The sequence below is a fragment of the Macrotis lagotis genome, chromosome 1, assembly GCF_037893015.1.
Source record: "Macrotis lagotis isolate mMagLag1 chromosome 1, bilby.v1.9.chrom.fasta, whole genome shotgun sequence".
In the NCBI taxonomy this organism is placed as follows: Eukaryota; Metazoa; Chordata; class Mammalia; order Peramelemorphia; family Peramelidae; genus Macrotis; species Macrotis lagotis.
Window position 1 is genome coordinate 89,056,150 of NC_133658.1, and position 26,891 is coordinate 89,083,040.

Sequence of the window (26,891 nt, forward strand, 5' to 3'; positions counted from 1 at the left end):
CTCTGAGGATTTGTAGGGATGGACAGAAGCTGAGTACTCAGTTTCTGAACCTGTGTAAGTGGAGTGAGCAGATAATATCTAGCTGAGCCAAGGAGAGGAGGTACAGAACAAGATGGGCATGACTGCCATCTTTACAGCAATGTTTAGAGCATCTAACTGTGGGTGTTGTCAACTGTGTAAGTGAAAAAAAATCTTTTTGCTCAGATTTCTACTGGGACCAACTGAAAATTGAACTACTGCTATAGCTCTCATCTCTGGGATTGGAGATAAGAAAATGTTGAATTTCAACTCAAGATGTTAGTCTTTGGCCTCAGGGTCAGGGATGAAATAGAATGTACAATCTACATTTATATTTGGAATGTGATTTCATTGGTATAAGAATTTCCAAGGAGAAAACCTTGTTTCCCAATGGAGAATGTAACCAGCTCTACAATTTAGACTTAGAGAGCTGTCCAGGGAAACTGAAAAGTCTAGTTTCAAGTATGGGATCACATGACCAGTCTATGTCAAAGGCAGGACTTGAACTCAAATCTGACTCAGATCCAGCTCCGTAACCATAATGCCATGGTACAGTTCCATGTCTGTTACATATGAACAAATACTTCTGCTTTACTTCATTTGTATTTAATTCCATTGAGTAGTAGTCCTTAGTCTCAGGTCCTTGACTTTATTTTCAAAATATTTTGATGATTGAATTTTGATAAAATTGTTTTCCTTTATAATCTTATGTATTTTATATAATATATTAAAAAACATGATTCTAAATAGAAAATTCATAGGTGTCATCAGACTGCCAAAGGAATCTGATACAAAAATGATTAGGAACCCTGGAATCAAAGGCTTATCACAATATGGTTTTGAACAAAAAGCAAATGAATTAGGAAACCTTATTTTCATAATAGGATGCAACTTTAAGTTATAACTTAATTATGTAATACCTATTAATCCCTAGATCTATGGAAAAGAAACATTTCCACTCAGGAAGCTGTAGGATTAAAAGGAAAAAGGCATCAAGCTTTTTGAGAGTTGAGTTAGTCCAGAGCTGTTTTTGGTATTGAGTAGTGTCTATGAGAGGTGAGGTGTGTGACAACCTGATTGCTCTATAGGAACAAAGACAAATTTTCCAAAATCCTTCCTAATGGCACAGGAAAATAGTATTTATGTTGCATATCTCATAGGCTTGTGGGAAGATTAAATGGGCTATTATACAAAAAACTCTTTTTTGAAAAACCTTTTAGGGCTACATGAATATAGCTATTAATGTTATTTAAGTCTTGGTCTGCTCATCTGCACAATGGGAATAATTATATAATTACATTATTATTAAAATAAAACCATAGTTGATGTAAAGGAAGGAAATAAGTCATAAAAGTGAAAGAATCATAGCATATTAGGAAGGAAAGGATTTTAAGCCATTAAATTAGCATATCAACTTTACCCCATAGTTTAGCTAAAGAGTGATAGAACCAGGAATAGAATTCATATCATCCAGAATCTGGTGAAACATTCCTCTTATAATATGTGCTCACAAGTACATCTATTATTATTACTATTATTATTATTATTATTTAGCATTTCCTGGAAAAATCTATATTCTTAGCTCTGCCTAAACTTCAGAACTGACAGAAATTGAAAATGAAAAATCATGACTATCCTTTAATATTTTTTTAGGTTTTTGCAAGGCAAATGGGGTTAAGTGGCTTGCCCAAGGCCACACAGCTAGGTAATTATTAAGTGTCTGAGACTGGATTTGAACCTAGGTACTCCTGACTCCAGGGCTGGTGCTTTATCCACTATGCCACCTAGCCACCCTATCCTTTAATATTTTAAAATAAACTAGGCCCTTTTCAAATGCCTTAAAATCAACTATGAAAATTTAAATCCATGATTTTCAGTTAGATTTCGGTTTTTTAAGCAAATTATACAAATTTCATTGTTCATTAAACGTGCCATAAAAACAATCACATCTTTGTAGTCATTTAAATTTCATCACACATACCAATATTGAATACGGTAAGTGCTTTTTCATGAGATTCAGCATCTACAAAATAAGTTTGCTTTCTTGAAATTTTATAGGCATCCAAATAGCATATCAATTCAAGTGAAACAGAAGCCTGGAAAAGTTATTATGCATTTTTGTGAACCCAAACTTCGTTCCAAATAGTCACTTAAGCATTCAGGAAAAAAAAAACAAACAAACCATACTTGAGGTCACAGACCAGTTCTTCCCCTCACAACCTGAGGGGAGCAGTATGGCACCTACCCAAGGGGTAATGATCATAAAAATACACACAATATAAAATTGTATCTGAATGGTTTATAACTTGGTTGTTATGGTTACATCTAAAGATCCAAAGCTATGGGAGATAACACTTTATTTCATTTTGCTGGAAAATATTCATTTTTACTTGTTTCCCAGGTTGGTACTTGAAGTCAGACAAGTCCTGATTGAGAGATTCCTGTCTCTGACATTTATTGCTATGTGACCGTGGATGATGATGATGATGATGATAATAATGATTAATAATAATCACTAATATGTATATGGAGTTTATGTGCTAGGCTATGTGCATTAGAATTACTATCTCATTTGATCCTCACAACAAGCCTAGTTGTTGTCATTCCCATTTTACAAATAAGAAAATAGGTAAATAAAGCTTAGTTGCACTTAGACTCTGACCAGGGACAGACTACTAGTAAGTGTCTGAATATGGATTTGAACTCAGGTCTTCCTGAATCTTGGCCTCACACTTTATCTGTTGTATCACCATTTTATCTGTTAGAGATGTATAATAATGCTTATAACACCTACTTCAGAGAGATTTTGTGAAATCTTAAAGCTTTGTATATCTTGAAACACTGTATTTGTAGATATATATGTATATTGGTAATATATATTTGTATATATAAAGATATGAATAATTATAATTCATTATGTTTTTTTGTGACAATAGGTTCAGAATTGTGATAATTTCCTTGGTGTAAGGAACTCCTTATGAACAAACTTTCTACTTCGATGCAAATAAACACCTTCTCTGCTGCATATAATCTTTTACAGTTATCTTGGGAGCTCTCAGAAGTTAAACCATTTGTTGAGGGTCACAACATAGACAGGCTATATCAAAGTCAAAATCTGAACCCATATTTTCCCAATTTTAAGATCTGTTCTAACTTTATTTTTAAATGGCCCTCAAAGTCTCACTTAGTGGGTTGTTTCCATAGATGATTGCTAAATGTTTGTTGAATTAAGAATTCATAGAATCATTGCTGTGGAGCTTAAAGGGATCCAAGAGTTAATCTAATCCAATCCTTTTATATTGTAGAAGTTAATACTGAGGTTCTGAGATATTTACCCAAGGTCAGGAAGGTCCTCTGCTTCTAAACCTATGCTGCCTTTCCTACAATTCTGCCTCTTCCAGATTTGTTGAATCTGCATTTCATGCATCAATTCAAATGACAATAATTTTCATTTAATAACACCTTCAAATGCCTTTGGCACTGGTAAAATGATTAAAGAGAATATTTATAAATTGGTTCATATCTCACATTAAATTAGCCATGTAAAAACTTTTCTTACCTAGGGAGTGGGCTGCTCTCTTGGATCATGCTATGATATCATTTATTGGAATTGGCCACATGTTCTTTGTCTCATTCACATCATGCTCTGATCAATTAAAAACTCTAGTCCCTTCTATTACACCCATTTCTTAAGTCAATTATCTCATAAAATTCATTACATAGATCACCAAACATCATAGATGAAGCCATAGATCCAGAAGGATTGCTCTGTGTAAACTCATCCCAGATCCTGCAACTACACATTCAAGTTGCATATACAACTGAAGTTTCTTGTTAATGTAAAGAGGTTAGTACATTAAGTGTATAGACTGAATTCTGATGATATAAGAGGGTTCCTATGGCATAACAGATAAAAAGAAATAGAAGTTTTTTCAAGCCCTGTCTCTGTTAATGGCTGTGTAAACTTGGTCAGCATGGAGGCAGTTAGGTGGTTCAGTGATAAAATGCTGGACCTGGAGTCAGGAAGACCTGAGTTCATCTCCAGTCTCAGACACTCAGTAGCTGTGTGATCCTGGGCAATGATCCCACATTTAGCTTCTACTTGCCTTAATTCACTGGAAAAAGAAATGGCAAACCATTCCAGCACCTTTGCCAAGAAAACTCCAAATGGGGTCATGGAGAGTCAGAAAAAATTGATCAACAAAATCATCATTATGTCCCTTAACCTATCAGGATCTCAAACAACTAAAATACTAAGTTATAAATTTAGCATCTTATCTACATAAGTGAAGGCAATTTCTGAACTGAAAATCTCACACACAAACATACTGCATATATATGTGTGTGCATTTCTACAGTACATATTCACCATACATATATCATGCATACATATTCACCCACACACAATTGAACACATCCCTATATATGTATGTATAGATATATGTTTCTGTATATGCTTTTGGAACATGTTAATAAAATACATATATTATGTATATTTGTGTTTATAAATGCTAAATTCACAGGAATATACATACATATAAATCTGTGATTTCATCAGTGTAGGGCATTATTCTCTTGTCACATATAAGGAAACAGAGAAAGAGATGGCTCATTTAGGTAATCATAACATGAATGTGACAAGTCTGATATTTGAAAATAGCTTACAAATGTATTTATAAATAAACCTGATAATATTCTGAACTCATAATGTAATATTAAAATATTAAATAAATATCTCATCTCAGTCATTCATAAGAGTACAGGACTGTTCATGCCTGTCATAGATGAGGGACTTGAAGAATCCATCCATGTTCATTCACTTTATGAATGAAGAAACTGGGACCCATGGGGGTAAAGTGAAGCAACAAGGATCATACACACATACACACACACACACACACACACACACGTACACTAATTCAAAAGAACCTCAAATTTAGAGTTAAAAGACACATTTTTTATTTATTCATTCACAATTTCTAAGTATAACCTTAGCCAAGTCATTTCAATTCTGAAATTGGCTTAAATTAACTCTACTATACAATGAAAACATTGGATTATATGATCCCCAAGTTCCCTTTCAGTCCCAAACTATGATATTCCAATTTGGGGGACAATTGACGAAGATAGAAGGTTTACTTGATATTTAAACTCTGCATTATGAATGCAGTAGATCTGTCACACATTCTCACATGACTATTTTAGCAAGTCATTTCTGTCTTCTCTGTCTGTAAAAAATAGGAGAACAAGTCATGCCTCATTGTTGAGGGTCTGGTTGGGACTAGGCACTAATTAGAATTATGGATTCCTAGTAATAGAGTATATAAAGGAAAACTCTGAGCTATCTTTTTCAATCCTCTTGTTTTAGAGCAAAGAATTGTTGAGATTTACTAATGCATTTTCTTTGAATGGTTGCTACCATTTAAAGTTCATAAAATCTCAATATATTTAAGAGAAAGAAGTCAAAGAAATGAAAAGCATTATGAATAGCACTAATAATAAACTGACAAAACTCTCATATATCCTCTTTTCCCACAGCACTTAGGTGCTTTTTTGAATTTTCTAATAAACAAGAGTTTTTACAAGAGTGACTATTTCTTTACTGACACATTTGAGGAATGTGCTGGACTTTTAGAATTCATTATTGAAAATATCCATTTGAATGATTTTCAGTAGGCAAGGCAAATTCAGTAGACCTCTTTCTGCATTAGATTTTTATATACACACACACACACACACACATACACATAACCATATATTTATATTGTTGATTGTATGTTGTGCCATCCATCAGAATGTAAAGACCTGGAGGACAGGTACTTTTTTCTTTTTTTACTTAGACATTAGTACAGTCCTAGTCATATAGTAAACATTTAATAAATGCTGTTTACTGAGTCTCATTAATATGTAGCAGGTATTATAGCTATATGTTTTTTCCAGATTCTAAACTCTACCTTGACAGCAAGAAATATCTCAATCTTTGCCAGGTCAAACAAAGGTTTAGCAAAGGATAACACAGTTTGGGTAATTATTGGTGTAATATATTAGTTGCATTTCCTTGTCATCCTCATTGTCCTTTTGAAATTTTCATTGTAATGTTATGCCTTTGATGGAATATTTATTCAAATAGAACTTTGTGACTGGTTTTATCAACCATGGGTGAAGACCATAGAAATTTAGAGTCAATAGGACTTTACAGATCATCTGATGATTTTCTGGCCTTAAATCAAAGGAGTTTCATACCTGTTAATTTTTTATACTGTTCTCCAACACTTGGTTCCACACATCCTTTTTACTTCTTACATAAAGAAAGTCCCACATAAGTTAAATGAAATGTTCAGAGTTTTAAAATTAATTAACAATAGAACCCTTATGATCAGAACTGAAATTTCTTTATCCATTGATCTTTCCATCATACCACATTGCTCTTCTTCCTATCAGGTTCTTAACTTTACCATTTACAAAAAAATGGTAACACAAAAAGAAGAGAAAAACACATTATGATGAATATTTGAAAACATTTGCTTCATGTAAGCAAGCAGTCTCAATGTATTGACTAAAAGAAGACACATTCTTCATGTATTCTTTCCATCTCATTGGCTTCTCTAAGGACAAGCCTTCTGATTGGCATGCTTGTGGACAGCTCTGTCATTGTACTGAGCTTGAGCTCAGAGATGGGCCATCCTAATTTGATTACATGCAGAGGTGGGGACTCACCAGCACTGACAGTGATAGCTTCAATGAACTGTTCTCTCCAGCTGTTAGTCCCAACCACAAGAGCTAGATTCGTCTTCTTAATAAGTTTGTCCACAGTACTCTAGAGAGGTTGAAAAAAATGAAATAATTATAGCTGGGCTGGTTAAAGCCTGAATAAATCCAAGACCATGCTGGCTTTAAAACTCCAGAGTTATTTAAGGGAGAGCAGATGTCAGGCTCAGAACAAAAGTGTTGACTTCAATTGCCATTGTGATTATGTATACAAGCATGGCCTCTGATTCAAAATGTACACAAATGGAAAATTGTTTCTGGAACTCTGTATGAGAATACCCCACTGCCTAATGACAGATGAAAAGATATTAAGATTGGCCCCAGTGATTATCATAATAGACAGTGAAAAATCTCATCCATTGACAATGAATGTGTTTGGGGATGCTTTGTGAAATGTGTTGTCTATTATTCCATCACTGCTCTGCAGCTCACAACTGATGGAATAGTGTGTTCTTTTCCATAATATACATCTTAAAAGAGGCCAGAGTTGGTTGAAAAATGATAAATCCAAAGAATGTGTTTATTCTGTAATGAAGTGCAGTAGGAGATTATCAGAGTTACTATGGAATGTGAAGCAAATGGAGCTTTCTTTTACCACCCTTCTTATTAATCTTACTGTTATTGAACCAACCACTTTATATTTCCTCCAAAAAATTTCTCTGCACTAGTTAAAACTTTTTTGATCTTTTATTTTATTTCTATCTGTTTTTACCACTAATAGGCTTCATGCCCTTTGATTTTTTTAAACTTCTGTCAAACACTTGGTTCTGTACAATTAACACTCTGGTTTTTCAAAAGGTCAATTTTGTAAATAGCAGCAGCCAAGCAATTTTCAGCTAAGAAAGCAGGTGATCTACATACAAGACTTTGGATCACACAGACTATAGTGAGAGGGCAGGCATATAAGCACAGCGGGACAGCTCAACTACACCAACTAGTCTACCCATCCACCAAACTTACTGACAGCATGTCCTCCAAAGCCCACTCATTGCAATGAAGCACAAACACACACACAACTTTGACTTAGTTAAAAAAGTATGAGTTTTAATGTCGTGTTGACTATGCAAGAGTTATCTGGGGATGGATAAGATGTTAAAAATTATGGGGAACCCAGAAAGCATAGTGTTATGGATGCCTCATATTAAAAGGAAAATCCTTGACCAAAGGCTAATGTCCCAATGGTGAATGGCAGGTGGGAATATATAATTTACATTGTAACTTTAAGTAGTCTCTCGAATTTGGGATTCCTTCTGTCTTTTGTGTCTTTACATAGATTTTCCCCTCAAGTCTGTAGCATATTCTTTTCTTCATCTCTGCCTCTTAAACTTCTCTGCTTCCTTAAAGGCTTAGATCAAGCCCTCTCTAACCCAACACTAGTTGATAGTGTTTTCTCTATCATCAAATTTTCTTGTATTTACTATATTTTTATATATGTATCATCTCTAGTAGAATGTAAGTTCCCAGAGAACAGACACTATTTTTCACTATTTGTTTTTCTGTCCCCAAATCTTAACTCTGCATACAGTAGGCACCTAATAAAGGTTCATTGTACTGAAAAGTATTAAAAGTATAAGATTATTATTATCTACCTATGGAAAACACATTGAATAAAAAGGCTTGTTAAAACTAATTTGAGGACTGAGAAGACTTGGTTTGTCTGTCAGGGAATTTTCTAGTCCTGAGTTAATATTATTAATAGTAAAAACATGAACTTTCACTACTGGCAATCACAAGATCCCAGGAGAGGCACCAATCTATTCAGTCTTAGATACATGCATCTTTCCATAAACAGTTATAGCACTTAGACTACTATCAAGTAAAGTCTCTATCTAATATGTTATAGAAATGAATCTTTTGTTTACAGACCCAACAGACACAACAAAAGTGGTCTGGGCAAAGCTTTTATCTGTCAGGTTCTATTGTATTTAAATGCAATATTTATCCTTTAGAATCTTAAAGGTTTTATTTTGTGCATTTAAAAACATTATTCTGAAAAGGGGCAGGCTTCATTAGACTGCCAAAAGGTCTATGTCACAGAGATGGTTAGGAACCCTTGGGCTGAAATCAAAATGAAAAGCTTGATTAGCAGAGGGTTGGTAGTATGTGAAATAGCTATGATGACTGGGCTTTGGCTTCTCTTGGTTTAAGGATTATTCAAATAGCAAAGTTTTGAGAGAAAGGAGATTTTTAAAAATGTATGAAATTCAGGGCAGTTATTATTATAGCTTAGTTTGCATATTTATGTCCAGGAACTTTATTATATTCAAGGTTATTCCTGAGATTCCATTGTTATAAATATATCCCATGGCCATGTGTGAGGGGCACATATGGAGGTATATTAATAATTATTGCCAAGTCATTTCCATCATTTCATTGATGTTATCTGGATCTTAAAAAGGAGGAAAGCATAGATAAAAGTAATATCATGGCAGAGATAGTCAAAGCAAATAGATGAATAGATAAAAGTAAAATGGTTCTCTCATCTTTGATAATGTCTATTTTTCTCAACATATTTTTTAATATTAATCTTGAATCATTGTACAGAGAATAATCTATCAGATTCCATCTTTACCTCCCTATTTAAATCTTCTTTTGAAATTTTGTTATATAAATCACCTTCAAGTCTTTAGAATGTTTGATGAGTTAAATTTGCTTTTCAAATTACAGGCTTAATTAATCTTTTATTATCCCCTCCCCAATTAACAGCATATTCCCAAAATTTCTTGTAAATCCATCTTGAACACATGAAGCAGCAAGTACTCAAAGTTCTATATTACTATTTAACCTACTATTGCTTGCAATTTGGATAACATGGACAGTGATCCTGGCCAGAAGGCTTCTAGGAAACCCATGTGAGACAGGACCCTGTGGGGGAATGTGGTTTTGAGGAGACCGTAGTATCAAGTGTACCTTGAATTCATAGGACTCTTCAATGATGACTTCCAGTTTGGTATGTTCTCCAAGGATTGGGCGCCCCATTTCTGCAATTCGCCGCTCCTCTTCCTCTTTGCTAGTTAGGGGCTGCTTGTCATCATATTCATCTACAAAAGGGAAAGAAGAAAATGCTGAGGAACATGGTCAGTTTCACTCTGGAACCCTGACTTCTGGAAAAAGGACTCCTTTGAGGAACAAAACCTCAATTTCCATGTTTTCAGTTAAAGCAGTCACATGTAAAAGTTTTCCTTTGCAAAGGAGAAGTCCCCACCCAACTTTTCTTGGACATAGCCTACTTTAAAGAATTTAAAAAATAATTTCACTGACGTATGAACATCTCTATTTCCTTATTCACTAAATATGGTCAAAGTTTCTTGGGGAGAATTTTAAAATCTTGATCTCACTGTGGATGTTCATTCCAGATTTATATCAAGATGTGACCTAATATTAACATCAGGTCAAGTGAGTCCAACATCTCTTAACAAAAAAATGAAAACACTATAGAACTAGAGAAATGGTGAAAGACAAGATATGCTCTTTGCTTCAATGTTCTAGTTGGTCATGTGAGTTTTGAGCATCAAATAATCCCATTTCATCCTTTTCCACCCCTCCTCACCCCTTTCATTTCATCCCATTCACCTTCTATGCTCTCATCTCATTCTACCCCATTCTATTCCTCTGCTGGAAAAATCACCTAATCTGGTAGCTTTGAGGTCTGTTAAGAAAAACTTTATAACACTTAACCTGCAGTTATTAAGATGGTGTTCTTTGGTAATGAAACATTCATTCCACCTGAGAAAGATGATTTACAGAAGTCATCCATGTAATATGAACTAAAATGAAATTAATGGGAGAAATTATCTGAGCACAATTTACTTCCCTTAAGATGAAGATTAGTGGATTGAAATAAAAGCTGCAAAGGTCATCTAAGTGTAAAGAAAAAGGGAGGGGTTCATGAATACTGAGCCTTCCATCCTTAGGTCAAGAGAGTGATATAAGTTGCTCCACTTCCTGTGCCTAAAGGTGGAAACTGCAGGTAGTTGGGGGCTATGTTAGGCAACATGTGAAACTCAGAAAAATCATAGTCTGTGTTGGTCTCACTTGTCTAGTCAAACTGCCTGTCAGCAGGACTCTATCATCAGTGGATATTTTTGAAACAGCTTCTTGCCTAGGGTTACACATGATGAGTATCTTTGTCCTTTTCTACTTAAATAAGCCTTCTACCATTCTCTCAACATTTCTTTCTATTGAGAGGTCTATAGTTTCTTTTGGATGTACAGATCACTGAGTTTTAACTCCTTTTTTTTTATTCCCAAATGGGGTACTTAGGACATAGGCCTAGTTAGGCCAGTCACTTGTAAATGAAAACAGGTTTTAGGTACAAGGCTGGCAATGATTTCAAGAAGCAGATGAAATAAAAATATGTCAACCATTTTAGGAAAAAAGTATATGAAGTGACAAAACAAAATGGGAAGCAAAGGCAAAAAAAATAAGCATGTAAATGAGTCTTATGAAGAATATATAGCCATGCTTTTCCGAAAGAATTTTTAAAGTTTTAAATCACTCAGAATAAAAGTCCCAAAGCAATTAGACCTCAGCTAAAAGATAAATGACCAAAGACATTCAACTACTGAATGTTAAAGGGAGGCAAGGGGTAGAGACAGGAGTTTTATGGGAACTGAGAAACCAGAAAATGGTTGTTTAAAGAAGTCTCATTTACATCTTAATAAAGGGGGAGTTTAAAGTATGAAACAGATATTTTGATTCCCATTATTTTTGTTCTATGTACCTATGGCAATAATTATCAGTTTAATCACATATTAATAGCTTGATTCTAAATGGCAATTAATGATTATGTTTGCTGAAAACTGGAAAAATGTAGAGCTCTCAGAATTAAATCTGGAAGGGATCTCCCAAGTCATCTAACTGCCTCACTTTATAGCTGAGTAAACTGAGGCTATAGAAGTTAAGTGACTTAATTAAAGTCAAACACTTAATAAACAGCAGAATCAGAATTGAAACTCATGTATTTTGAATCTCAACTCAGAGTACCTTTCTCTCTGTCACTGTAGGCACTGCTTCTTGCTTCTTTTCCTCAGAGGAAGAAGGAGTATCATTGAGATCCTGATTTTAAAGGTGGGGCCATTATGGAAGGTGCTTAGTTTGGACCCCATTAAAAAAACTATTATAATTTTCAGTTATTTTTTTTCTAAAGGGACATTTTGTGCTGTCTACTTTGGTGAATGATATTAGAAAAACATTGTTTAAAGGATTTTCTCACCATGCTGGAAGAGAAACAACTTAATTCTATTCTTGGTCACACTATTTTCCAAGTCATGACTTATGCTTTTGTTTTGATACCCTGCCTTTGCTTACACCATTTTCTACCTTCAATATCCAACTTTCACTTCTTTCAGTGAGCCTCCATTGTATAAACCTTCCAAAAATGTACTTATTCTCTTCTTCAATTCTTGTCTTTCCCAATCTCACTGACACTTCTCCAAAATAACACTATTTTGTTTTAGTGCCTTTCTTTTTCACTCATTTTTCAGTTGTGTCCAACTTTTTGTGATGCCATTTGGGATTTTCTTGGCAAAAATATTGGAGGGCTTTGCCATTTTCTTAGATCAATTTTATAGATGAAGACACTGAGGCAACAACATTAAATGACTTGCCCAGAGTCATATAGCTAGTAAATATTTGAGCCAAATGTAATGTCAGGTCTTTCTGACTTCAGGTCTTAAGGATCTATCTACTGTGCCACCTAGATGCCCTGTATTTCTTTGTGCATACTTTTCTATCATCTGGGAAACGTTTCTTAAGGGTAAGACTAGTCTGTCATTTAAAATAAAAGCTTAGGGCAGCTAAGTGGTGCAGTGGATAGAGCACCGGTCCTGGAGTCAGGAGTACTTGAGTTCAAATCTGACCTCAGGCACTTAATAATTATCTAGCTGTGTGGACTTGGGCAAGCTACTTAACCCCATTGCCTTGCAAAAACCTAAAAAAAATTTTTTTAAAAGCTATCTAAATCTTTTGCCTCCTCTTCCTCTTTTTTTGCTCTCTTTTAACTCTTTACCATCTGTTTTGTGACCCCCTTTCTCAATTGAAACTGTTTATATGTTTAACATAATTGCACATGTATCACCTTTATCAGATTATTCACTATCAAAGGGAGGGAGGAGGGGGGAGAGATGGAGAAAAATAGATAACTCAAAAATCTTGCCAAAAAAATTGAATGTCAACTGAAATTGTTTTTGTTAAAATTACCAAAATATTCTTGGTTGCTAAATAAACCCAATGGCCTTTGCTCAATTCTAATCCTTCTTGAACTCTCTGACAATCTGACACAACTGACCATCACTTCTTCCTTGATATTCTCTTTCTCCTCTCTCCTCTAAATTTCTCTGATATTGCTCTCTTTTGGTTATAAGTAGGCACTAGATAAATGCATATGAATGAATTGATTCTCTACCTCTCTGTCTGATTGTTCTTTCTCCATCTTGGTTGCTGGACCATCATTCATTACCTTTCCCCTAAGGTGGGATATTGCCAAGGTTCAGTCCTAAGTACCATTCTTTTCTCTCTCTCTGCATATTTTTCCGATGACTTCATCTGCTTTCATTGGTTTCATATCTCCATGAAGATGTTGCTCAGAGGTACGTATCTAGCACACATCTTTCCTATGACTTCCAGTCCTGTAACATCAACTACCTTTTATACATCTCAAATGGAATGTCCTGTAAATTCAACATGTTCAAAACAGAACTCATTATCTTTTCCCCAAAACCTACAACATGTAAGTTTCTCTATTTTGTTGAAGACAATACCATCATACTATTTACCCAGTTTTAAAATCTTGGAGTCAGCTTTCAATCCTTCTTCTCCCTTACTCCATATATTCAATCAATTGCTAAATCCTCCAAATTTTACTCAAATGACAGCTACCCTATTTCATTCCCTCAGCACCTATCATCTGGACTATTTTAAAAGCATCCTAATTGGCTGGCTTGCCTGAAGTTTCTTTTCTAACTGACCTAGCTTCACAGCACTACCAAAATGGTATTCTAAAGCACAGATATAACTGTGTCACATCCCTGCTCAATAAACTTCAGTGAGTCACTACCTCTGGAATCAAAGAAAAAGCTGTTGCCATTTAAAGCCCTTCAAAAACTGGATCGAGTCCATTTTTCTAGCTTTGTTATATGTTCCTCCTTTTCACACTCTCTAAAATACAGTAACATTGACTTTCAGGAAAAAGATGGCATTCCATTTCCCTTTCTTCACTTTTTCAAAAGCTGTATCCCATACCTATAATGCCCTCCCTCATTTATTCTGCCTCCTAAAATCCCTTGTTGCCTTCAAATCTATGTAAAATCCATTAGCTGCTACCACTTCTGTTTATCTCTGATTTCTATTTATTACATATCAATTTATATACATACATGTATTTCCCTCAGTACGATGAAAACTCATTGAAAGCATTTTTTTTTTGGTTTTTGTATCTCCAGTTTTCACTGTCTTACAGTAGATGCTTTATGAATTGATATTTGGTGCTTTATGGTGTTCAGGGTCATGCACAGTATAGGCATTCAGGATCTGTTGGATTGTATAATTTAAATTATCATGTGATCATGGTAACCCCTCTCCCATTTTACTACAGAAAAACTAAGGTTCAAGAAAATAAAGGCCACACAGATAATAAATGATAGAATGGGGATTCAAATTCAGTACTTTTGTCCAAAATATGAGCTCTTTCCATCATACTACCAAAGAGTATTTATCACACAAAAGTGTCATAAAGGTCACAAAAACAGTTATATTTGCAGATACACTGCAACACCTGGGAAAAAGTGGTTGGAAAAAACCTAAACTGATAGTAGAATAGAACTATGATAATATGACCACCCCCTAGGACAGGGCTAGTTTTTGCCTTTCTTTGCATCCTGTTCCATTCTCTTCTGTCCAATATTGATTTCCTTTCCTTGTTTTTGTGACATCAAAATAATGTTTGTTTCTAAAACTGCAGGAAATTATTTAATAATACATACACTATATATTTTCTGGGTAATTCAGTAAATTTATTAATAAGGCCATCAAGTAATTTATAAGAGAATAGTCATCTGATCATCTCTCTTAAACCAATAGTGGTGGGGTAATAGTTTACATGCCCTTTGAAGAGGAGGTGTGCCTGAGGGATGTCTATTTAATTCTGATTGGCTAACACAATAGGAAATGAGTTGTTTTGGTGGTATGTGACTTAGGTCACTCAAATCTTGGTCAGAGAGACATCAATTTTCATATCACCTGCCTTGAAAACAGGGAGAATCAATATTTTCCCAGGACCTGTCTGAGCAAACATACTGAGTAGGAATAAACCCATTAGCCAAAACTTAGAATTTCTTTTATTGTCTGATTAGATATTGGCCTGGGTAAATCTTTGAGAGATTTCCCACACTGATTGAACAATTTTTTGTTTAAATCTAACTTTAATTCTTTTGGTATTTTGAGCATTTGCTTTTAAATCTTTTTCTTCCTCTTCCTTCTCCTGATCCTTATTATTATCCTCATATCCAGCACTTAAATATTGCTATAAGGTTTGCAGAGCATTTTACAAATATCATCCCATTTTATCCTCATAACAATGCTTGGAGGTAAGTGTAAACATAAATAAGTAAAAAGTAAGTAAATAAGGTAAGCACCTTAAATAAGTGTCCTGGCAAGACTTGAACTCAGGTCTTCTGGAGTTCCATACTGATAAAATGAAAAATTAGTACTACTGAACTCTTGAATTTTTTTAACTCTATTATTTTATGATTTCTAGGTGGGAGAAAGTTGAGGATAACAAGCCTCTTAGCTTTGTTTTTTAAAGAATTTCCTTGTTACTTGAAGAAAGATAATTTTTTTCTTTTGTGAAGAACTATTTGAGAGATCTTAGATAATGGAGGAATTCAGAAGGGAGCAATAGTTGGGGACAAATTCTTTAGTAATTTTATGGAGACTGAGTAATGCCATCTGTACTACTCTGATAAGGCAAATATATACATACACACATGCACAAGTAAAAGGCATATATAGATATATAAATGTATATGTGTATGCACATATATGTTTATGTATGCATAGGAGTATATATAATGTGTAAATATACCTAAATATATGTGTATGCACATATATGTCTCTATGTATAGATAGCTAGATTGTGTGTGTGCATGTGTGTGAATGTGTGTGCGTGCATGTGTGTGTGTGTGTGTGTATCTAGAAGGCACTGAGCTGGAATCAGGAAAACTTGAGTTCAAATCTGACTTTAGACAATTAGCTATATAATGCTGGGCAAGTCACTTAACCCTATTTGCCTCACTTTCCACATCTGTAAAATGAGATGGAGAAGGAAATGTCAAATCATTCCAGTATCTCTATTCCCAAAAGGGCAGAGAAAACTCCAAAAGGATCCAAGAAGAGATGGATCCACCTGAAAAAACTGAACAACAAATATACAATTAAATAGATGCATATATTTAACTGTATAGAATATAACTGAATAGAATATATAAAATTCACTATGACTATACATGTAGGTACATGTATAAATAGTTATAGTTATAGTTGAATTTTGTCTACTCTGTTCACAGCCCTTGCAGTTCCAGGGAAGTCATCCGAGCAGTACATCTCTGTTTCTCATTGATATAAAGCTCAACAATCAACAGTGACCAACATATATGAATTGATGGATGTGCGTAAAGTGCACTTGAAAGCTTTTAGCTGAGTTAATTAAATGGTGGTTTTTGAGGCAACCGTGATGAAATAAGTACCTGCAATGTTGATTACAGTAGAGGGAATTGGATGCTCTCTAGCATGGACTTTCCTGAAGACAGGTTGGCCTAGCAAAAGGATCAGTAGAAAATCAGCAGAAAGGATTACACTGATTTGGTTCTGAAACTTCTTGGTGGAGTTAGTAAACTAGATTTCACACACATAGACACACACACACATGCATGCATGTGTTATTTTTCCATTTCAGTCCAGGCTTTGGTGTTTTACCTTACCTCTAGGGTCAAATCAAACTCCTTTGTCTGGCAATGAAAGACCTTTATAATCTGGTTCCAACCTTCCTTTCCGGTCTTATGATACATTGCTGGTCTTCATTCACTTCTCAGGCACGTCACACTGGCTTACTTACAGATCCTCAATGTCTCATCTCTGATTTTTTACAGGTCACATCTCATGCTTTAATGCATTTCTTTATCTGTTTCTTAGAATTCTGTTCCCTTCAAGGATCAGCTCAGTTGCTATCTCCTGCATCAAATCTTTCTTGGTTCCACTAGACACTTGAGTTTCTCCCCACTCATTACTTTGTATTCATTTCATTTCATTTCTTCATTTATTTATTTATTTAGCTATCTATTTATTTATTCATGCACTCATTTATTTATTTATTTATTTTGTTTGTTTGTTTATTTGTTTATATTTTATATTCTAATTTTGTAAATTCCATAAAGGCAGGGATAGTATCTTTTTTTTGTTTTCATATTCCCTGGACTTAGTATAATAATGCCTAACATACATGATTGAATAAATGTTAACTGATTTATTCTAAGTAGAACAACTATAGAGGGAGCTCTTTTAAAAAATCATGTCTCCCATGAGCCAGGGTGAAAAAAAGGCCATATTTCACTTTTCTTTAAGGCAGAGCCAAGTATCTATCCATGGGTGGCTCTTTGGGAATACCTTGGTCTTTCAATTTCTGGTTCCAAATTTTCATTTCCTTTGAGTGCTTCAAATGACTAGAGATATTCTGCTGAGCCCCAAGGTTTTGCAGGGGACCATTATCATGAATTAACTGTAGTTAAGAGTTTCCACTGAGTCGCATGCCTCTGTGGATTGCTACTGCCAGATGAACTGTGTAGCAGCTCTAAATGGATGTCCTAGAGTATTAATAACTTCTCACTAGAAAGAGTATTTTGCCATGGCTGCAAAATCCATTTCCAATATTAGATATAGAAGCTATACTATAAATGTATTCACCTAATATAGTATAAATGTTATATATTCTATATATTAAAAAATTCTATATTATGATTACTATATTAATCATTAATTAGAGCAATCAAAAAAACTAAAAAAGGGTCAAATAATCCATTAATAAAAGATCTATTTGGGACACATATGGGGAAAGTTTTTAAATCTAATGTTAACTATGTTTTATCACATTTTTATGCATTTTGTTAAATATTTCCTGTTACATTTTAACTTAGTTTGAGCTATACAGAGGAAGATTGGAGGCTACATGAAGCCCACAGGTCACAAATTTAATACCTCTGATAGAAGCTACTTCTACTATTTTGGTCAAAGATGCTTGATTTCTTTCTTATTTAGATAATAAAAGTATGAATAATTAAATTTTGTACAAAAGAGACTCCAAGTTTTTTTCTTTTTCTTTCTTTAGTTGCCCCCCCTCTCTTTTGCTTTGCTCTGTAATCAAATCATGATTATAAAACTTATGATCACTTGTCAGATAAAACTGGTAATTGGAGATAAGACCTTTCTACTCTGAATGATTGACTGTTTTTTGGCAAAATATACATTTTCCATACTTTGGGAATGGAAACTGATTATAAGTGAACTCCAAAGGAGTTGAAGCAGAGTTGGAGCTGTAGAAAGTGCTACAATGTGATAGGAAGGATGATTTGTCAATTGAGTGCATTACAGTGAGACAAAGCGCAAGAAGACTGGATCCAGAATGCAGTTCCAAAGGAGTCACCAGACCTCCATGTGCATAGTTAATGAAACACTGGATTACTGGAGCTGAACTCTGGATAAAGTAACTTTCTATTAATTTCCCTTTTTATCTTTTGCAATTCAAATTTTCATATGTTAATGGCATACTTCCAAATGGGTACTGTAGGTAATAACCCAGGGACAGAGTCATCCTTTTCTGCAACCCATGTCACAAACTAACCTAAAAGAACATGTCTTTTCCAAGACATAATGTTGGTTGTAGAATTAAAAATACTCTATAAGTCTTAGAACCCTTTCTAAGTAAACAGAATGATCAAAAGAAGGGAAAAAAACCCAAGCCTTATAGGTGGATGGGCTCTACAAAGGAAGAGTTGGGTTTCATGAAGTCAGTATCTAAAAAGGCAACATTGAGTTTAGGTAATCTAGAGGCTGCCTAGCACTGGGGAGTGCCTTCTTTTACTCTGACTCTATGCCTAAACTCCTAGAAAGGTGAAAAAACAATGAAAGGATTTATGACTGGTCTTAATTCTGAGATTCTTTTTTTTTCTTTTTGTAATTCTATGATTCTTGAGAAGTGACATTTTATCAATGACAGCTTATTTCAAAAAGTTAAAAAGTAAATCTGTCTAAAGAAATATGGCATAATTTAAAAAAATGAAAATGAAACAATATAGTCACAAACAGTCCCTATGGAAAGTACAGCTATGGGAAAAAAAAACAAAAATAGTGGGCAAACAAGCTCCTGAAGAGTTAGAATTTTAAAATGATATATACAAAAGATGAAAGGAGAGACACATCATAAGCAAGGATTAACAAGAATATATAAGAAAACTGTGGGGAAAGGACAAATCTAGAATGAGTTAAAACTTAGGACACAAATTAAAACAATTAAGCTAGGGGAGAATTACATTTGGAAGGGCATATGGTATATTGTCAAAAGACAAGAAAAAAAAAGAACTATTAAACTTCTATGGTTCTCTATCAAGTAAAATAAACATCAGACTGGAAGAGACCAAATGAAGGGAATTGTAGCCCAAAATAGATAAGGAAGAGTAAAAAAGCTTCTAATGTTCTAGATGAACACAATCTTCTTTTGAAATACTAGAATAGTGAAAAAATTGGATGCAATTTTTGAACTGCACCATCATTTTTATTATCAAAGACAGAAAAATAGTTATCAAATTAGTTGTCACTTTGTATTTTAATAGTATGTGAAAGAGAATGTCTAAATTAACAGACCTAATTTGTCCAAAGGACAGTATCAGCATTTTTGGTTAAATAAAACAAAGAACTTTCTAATTCTCAAAGTTGTATAAAAATTTAATTGTTTGCCTTGAGAGATAGTGATGGCTATTTGAGAGGACAACAAAATCTTCACATGGGATAGGGGTCTCTTGGAACATTCTTTAGCAAAGGGATTATGGACTAGCTGGTCTATATGACTAACCCAATACATTTCCTAGAAGACATTATATCTCTGAGGATAGAAATACTGTCAATCTACCAATCTCAAGTATTATGGGGAGATAGATTTATAAACCTTAAATTTCTCTAGGAATGTTATTACTAAAATACACACTTTGTGTCCCCTATAGCATACAGTGACATGCAAAAAGAAATCTTTCAATAAATGCCTGTTGATTAATTATATTGATATGTGAAACATTAGATTGTTAATTAAGTTTTCATTTCAGAAAAAAACCTTTCTGATGAACACAATGCATGTGATATTATGAGTACAATCAGTACTATACTGTTTCCATAAATTTATGTTAATAAAACTTATACATGGATCAATTTTATATTTGATATTTAGTTTATACAGGAATATAGTGATATTTAGTTTATACAGGAATGAAATGAAGAACACAATATTTTCCTTACCATAGCGAGACTTCCCTTAAGCAGATTGAAGAAGATAAAAAGAAGCATGATGAAAAATAAATTAATAAGTATCATGGTGTGATCAAAGAGAAATCTGATGGCATTAGACTTCTAAAATTCCATACCTGTTATAGTGAAGCCACCTAAAAATGACAAAGAGAAAAGAGAATATCAATTATGATGTATTCAAAATAAGATATACCAAACCCTTTTAACAGATTTCCTAGTCATCCACCCAAACAATGAAAAGTTTTATAAATTGTATTTGTAAATGTGGGAAATCACTTACTAAAGCATGAATTTCATGACTTTCAAATGTTAGTGTGACTAAACTCAAAATTATAATAAACTTAGTTCACACATATACATCAAAAATCATTCATCTTTAAGATAGTTCATCTTTATAATGAAAATGGACCACCATTTAGTGGACATGGGGGCAAAATGGTCTAATGTATTTATTAAAGCAACAATATTGATATTAAATCAACAGTTCCAAACAAAGGTCAGACATATATGAAAAATTCCTTGACACACAGATACTCATACATACACAAACAGAAAGAAAAACCTGGAGAAATGAAGAACAACAGCAAGAAATGAAATGCTTACCAAGCTCATTCAACAACAGGGCTGTGAAGAAAACAGACAAAGACAAAAACAGAATAAGAGAACAAATGAATAATGAAAATAAAAAGGAATATCCACAGAAAGAAATCCAGGCAGATCTGGTTAGAGGGCTAGAAAAATCACTGCTCAAAATTCAGTTTACCATGAGGTATCTCCTGTTGTGAGGAAAAATTTCCTACCTGTGGTCCCTAAGCAGACTGCCCTTCTACACATATGCGTTTTTCACAAATACACACATGTGCCTATATATATATATATGTATATATAATATGTATACATATATATATTTAGATTTTCTATTCTATTTACATATCATATGATATATAAACAGATTTTATTAGGAAAATCTGAATGTTGCTTGGAATTAAAAACTATATGTGAGAGTTTTAAATCAGGTAAGATCTCAAGAGTTAAGTATATCTCACCCACAGGAAAAGCAGGAAAAATGGTCCATGGGAATCTATCTTTTGCAGTCTGGCTTAAGATGGGATATTGACCCCGAATTTAGACTTTGTGGAGATCACAAAATTTCTTTCAATTTGTAGGTTAAGGAAGTAAAAATCATTTATTGATTATTATTTATGACTTTTCTAGCTTCCCAAAGGGATCTTAAAAAGGATTTTATTACATGACTATTGCTATCAAAAATTTTGGAAGAATGATTTTATTGCCTATTGGTACTTATACCTCAATCCTAGAGACAACTCAGAAGACAGATTTTATTTTTATTTTAAGCCATGAGATTAAATATGTCAAAATTATCTGATAAGGGATGTTGGAGAGAATTTACAATGACATGCTCAGATTGTTATTTAATTTTTGAAGCATTAATGCTTACTTCCTAATATGTTTACTAATTATGTTGCTAGTGTCATGAATCCACATGGTGGATGTGAAAATTGAATAATATATAATGAATGAATTTCAATTTTCTTTATATAGCACTGTCTTCTTAATGAACAAATGAAATATATTAATTAGTTGAAGACTCTCTTCCTTCAGATTAAATATGGTTCATATTCTAGATGTAGGGAGAATTTTTTCTGTATGAAAATGGAACACCATTGAACTTGTATTGTCCATGCCTTTATAAAGATCACAAGATGACTTTTTCAATGATCTGTTTCTTCAGTACTACAGTTGAGGGTGGGCAGGAGGAAGAACATTACACTTGGGGTTAGATTTGGCTTTTAGTCATGACCCTGACACTTTATTTATGTAACTAGAACTAGTAACAGAATCACAGAATGTCAGTGGTGGGAGGCACTGGGGCTGAGGTCAGCTGACTTGTATTTCAATCCTGGCTCTGAATTTTAAGACTGTGTAACTTCAGAGAGGTAATTTTATCTCTTGGGGCCTCAATTCATCATTTTTAAAATAAAAAAGAGTGGAATTTGATGATCTGGGAGTTCTATTTCAACTTTTATATCCTATGATTCTGGAAGGGATGTTGAAGATCACTGACTTTTACACATGAGGAAACTGAGACTGGGAGTTTTTCGGGCAATTTGGTCACATCTATTAAGTCCAAAGTTGATCTTTGTATTCCAAATCCAATATTTACTCTAATACACCATGGCCAATTTAATCTCTCAGTAGCAGAAGATTTCAGTCCACACACTCCCTTCTTGTTTTATAAAGTACAGGAAGAAAAGGCATGATATTTATTACCTTTATGATTTTGGGAAAGTCACTTAACTATCATAGGCTTCAGTTTCCTCATACATAAAAGGAGGAGGTCAGACTAGATTTAGAAAAGTATTTCAAAACTCCCCTAATCCAATCTTTTCATTTATAAATATAAAGGAACTGAGATACCAGGAGGTTAAGGTTAATTACTACTTAGGGTCACACAGTTAGTATTTGAACATAGCATTTCCTACTCTAGATGCAGGGATGTCCAACCTTTTAGCTCCTCTGGGTTGCATTACCCAATAAAAACTTGTCAAGGGGTGCATATAAAATTTAGTATTTATTAACAAATTAATAATATAATTATGTAATATCAATCAATAAACAATTATATCAAATTATAATTATTTATTTATAATTATACTAGATTTATAATTAATTGATTGATTGATATTAATGAATATTAAATTCTATATTTGGACCTTGATAAGTTTTCACTGGACCATGCAACCCAAAAGAGCTAATGGGTGGGACATCCCTGCTAGAGTTAGTTCTTTCTGTTGTACCATGCAATCTCTTAATATTCATCCAACTGTATTTAAATTTCCTTGACCTTTGTTAGTAGCTCCATTTTGGAAGGAAAGCATATTTAGGAAAGTGTGTGTGCTTATGAACTAAAACAATCCATTAGCCACATTTTCCCCAGTAACAGAATTATAGGTATGTGCCACTACATCTGGTCAGTTGAGGCATGATGAGAAAAGCTCTGGGCTGTTGATCAGAAGGCTTAGGTTTAATTCCCAGCTCTCTCACTTCCTAGATTTATAATTTTGCTCAAGTCACACGATTTCTCTGCTTTTTGGCTGCTTTGTGTAGGAAACGGAGTAAAAGAAGAATTTATTAGGCACCAGACACTGTGTTAAGGACTTGAGAAATATCTTATTTAATATACAGAACTAGGATCAAACAAGATAAAATATATAAAAATTGTATATAATTTTTTAAATTATGAAGTAATTTATAAATATCTATTATAATTATTATTCTTATGAGGGCTAGGGACCAGGTCTGTGATTTCATTTGTATAGCCAAGAACATTCCCTCAATGGAAAATTCTCCACAATTTATATTATTAGTTTATTGTCTAAAGCACTGGGCAGTTTAGGCGACTTGCACAGGATCATACAGCTAGGAGGTTTCAGAGGTGGGACCTGAACCAAAGCCTTCCCAGCTTTGTAGTCAGTTCTTTATTCACTGAGTCCTACTGTCTCCTATTGATATTTTTATTAATAGAGCTATACTCTATATTTGGGAATCAAATATCAAGATGAAAATGATATGACTAAAAGGATCCTGAGCAGAGGAAAAGGTCTTTTAAACTATAATATTAAATCCTTTGAACTAGATAAATACTTTCCATTGCATGAGATTGATGCATGTAGCTATAATCTAGGTTAGTTGGCATTCTATCATCAGCTTATTTAATGGGCAATGACTGATGCATTTGGAAGTTAGAAAAAAAGAAACTTAAAGCTGCTAAAGCTTCTAAGGAGATAAAGTAAAGTATTTGGTAGCCAAAGGGAGAGAAGAGAGTTCAGCGTGAGAGTAAGGAGATACGGAGAGAGAGAGTACAATTTCTCGCTGGTATGTCTTGGTATACTCTCACACCTTTCAATCCTCTTCTTTTCCATATTGGTTCCTCAAGCACAAGGGAGAAACTGCACTCTTTCTCATATTCCTCACGGTCAAATATTCTAAGGGTAATGATCTTCCTGTGGGAACACAAGACAAAGGCAAAACAAATGGTTGGATTCACACACTCATGCTTTAGGTGTCCACCAAGCTTGATATCACTGTGATGTTATGGATGGAGATCACTGCATCACATCCACCTCCATTAATGCAAAAAGGCATGATGGATACTCAGAATCTGGATCCATCTAGTCCCACCAATGAAGTCACTGGACAGAGGCAAATTAACCTAAATTTATGCTGCTCAATATTCTTATACACAAGAGTACAACATGCTCTTCCCTGACATGTTTATTTTGGCAAATTAGAAATTTGTGGCTCTGTCTCTCATTCCAAAATGGATAGTTATTGAATCAGACACCAGCAATATCTCCTTGTAGAACACAGGCATCCCAGAACTCTGAGCTGGGATTCAAGACTGCAGAATTGTAGGTTCACAGGGACATTATAGAGTTCAGAGGCAAAAGTTTTGGATTACTATTGGAAAGTTCATGCCTTGTTACATAAGTGGAGGGATGTGTGCCTTGAATAGTGTTTGGAGTCCAAGTGTAGGATAAACAGGCACAGGCAGTTGGCGCTCATCTTTGGAGCATCTCCCCCACCTTTCTTCTCACTCATCTCCACCAGTCGGGGCTCTCCAATCTCAAGGAAGAAGGTCTTGTTTTTTTCATATTCCTCATCATCAATTACCTTGACTGATATTGTTTTGCTGAAATAGAGAAGAATAAAGATTGACGAACAAGGGGAAAAGGATAGCAGGAGGAGAGGAAATACAAAAAGGACAGTAAAGTTAACAGATTTTAGGATCAAGCAGAGAACAAATGAGAAACTATCCTGTTAACATTGGCAAAATAGTACCAAGTAGAATATGGCAAGTGGTTCCATTGTTCCATCACCTTAATTAAAACTAGACAAAAGTTAGTCCTAATTAATGGAGGGGAAGAGGGAGTAAAATTTTTGATCAAAATGAGAAGCAGAAAAGAAGAGAAACAGAATTCATAATCAGAACTTACACAAAGTAGAGGAGGAAAATACATTTGTGCTGTAAAATAATATGAGACATTAACTAAACAGGGATTTAAAATTCACAGTTGGAAGAGAGAAGGAAAATCAGAGCATCTGACAATTATTTCTGTTACCTAGAAGCAAAATCACATTCAATTTCATATGATTTTCAAGGACCATAATGGTTCTGTGATCAATATTCACTTGTTTGTATTTCATTTGATTCTTGCTAAATTAAGGCTATCCTTTTAGAAGAGGGGTAGAAAAGAGCAATAATCTTTGATTTAAATACAAACTCACTAATTCTACCATTTTAGACCAAGTCTCTATAGACAGAAAGAGGTGGCAAGGAAAATAGGAACCCTGTTAAGTTGACTCTTTATAAGAATCCAGGCTATGAAACACAAAGCTAATTGTCAAGGATTTACACCCAAATAGTCTAATTCCATATCTTATCCAGAGCCCTAATATATTCATTTGCTCTTTAAAATATTAGTTGTACTGAAGGAGTGGCCAAGTGTATAAAAAATCCATCATCACTGAAAAGAAAAATACCTCAACTCTTGTTATCAGTTAATCTGTAAGCACATATTAAGTACCCATTAGGGACTATGTTGATACTAAGAGACAGAATGAAATAATCTGAACTTTCAAGCTCATTTTTTCATTGAGGGAGATAATACATAGAGAGGGGAATAAAAACTGCCTTATAATTTCACTGGTCCTGGGGAAATATTTGGTAATTGAATTCTTTACATATGCAAACTACTTTTTTCTTTGCAACTTATAGAGTCTTATCTAGAACACTAAATTAATTGTCTTACCTAGAGTTACACAGACAGTATTGTTAGAGAAAGGACCAAGGCTAGCTCTTGTTCTGTTCATTACATCTTATTGCCTCTGTTCCCTTCTGCCTCACTCAACTATAGATTACAAAGGATTTCTACTACTACTACTACTACTACTACTACTACTACTACTATTACTACCATCACTATCACTACCATTACTACTACCACTACTACTCCTACTTCTGCTCCTATAACTACTACCACCACTGCCACTGCCACCACCACCACCACCACCACTACTACTACTACTACTACTACTAAACCACATATACACACAATTTGCATACATAAAATGTAGATATATTCATACAGACAATAAATAGAAATACAAAAATTTTTATGGAACATAAAATATGAAAGAAAAACACTAAAAAGTGTTATGTTGAAGGTGACACTTCAATTGTGACTTGAAGTAAGCTCAGTATTCTCTGAGGTGGAGGTAAGGAGAGAATATGTTCTAGTTCTGGAGAATATCCAGAACAAAGGAATGGAGAAAGGAGACAGAATGTCATTTGTGAAGAATAGAGAAAAGGTCATTATGAGAAGAATTATCAAATATTTTTTCATCAGTAAAAGAATACATAAAGTACTAATTAGAAGGAGGAAAAGGGGTAGAGGCTGTTGACCAGCTCAAATTTGTAATTAAAATTTACAAACCAGGAAGATAAAAATATGTACCAA

At 34.1% G+C, this 26,891-nt stretch overlaps 1 protein-coding gene across 9 annotated transcripts in view; it reads right to left on the reverse strand.

Moving 5' to 3' along the window:
* The window catches only part of SLC8A1 (solute carrier family 8 member A1), a 454,080-nt gene that overhangs the window by 48,889 nt on the left and 378,300 nt on the right, over window positions 1-26,891 (reverse strand). For 4 of the 9 annotated variants that reach the window (XM_074204410.1, XM_074204432.1, XM_074204425.1 and 1 more), the window contains exons 3-9: window positions 24,957-25,063; window positions 20,953-20,973; window positions 20,466-20,483; window positions 20,341-20,355; window positions 16,530-16,598; window positions 9,697-9,827; window positions 6,736-6,835 (exon numbers count right to left, since the gene is read on the reverse strand). In XM_074204410.1, the coding sequence (XP_074060511.1) occupies window positions 6,736-6,835; window positions 9,697-9,827; window positions 16,530-16,598; window positions 20,341-20,355; window positions 20,466-20,483; window positions 20,953-20,973; window positions 24,957-25,063 (461 nt within the window). Of the gene's footprint in view, window positions 1-6,735; window positions 6,836-9,696; window positions 9,828-16,529; window positions 16,599-20,340; window positions 20,356-20,465; window positions 20,484-20,952; window positions 20,974-24,270; window positions 24,375-24,956; window positions 25,064-26,891 lie in introns of all 9 variants that reach the window. The other 5 variants (XM_074204442.1, XM_074204450.1, XM_074204467.1 and 2 more) reach the window with 5 other exon arrangements.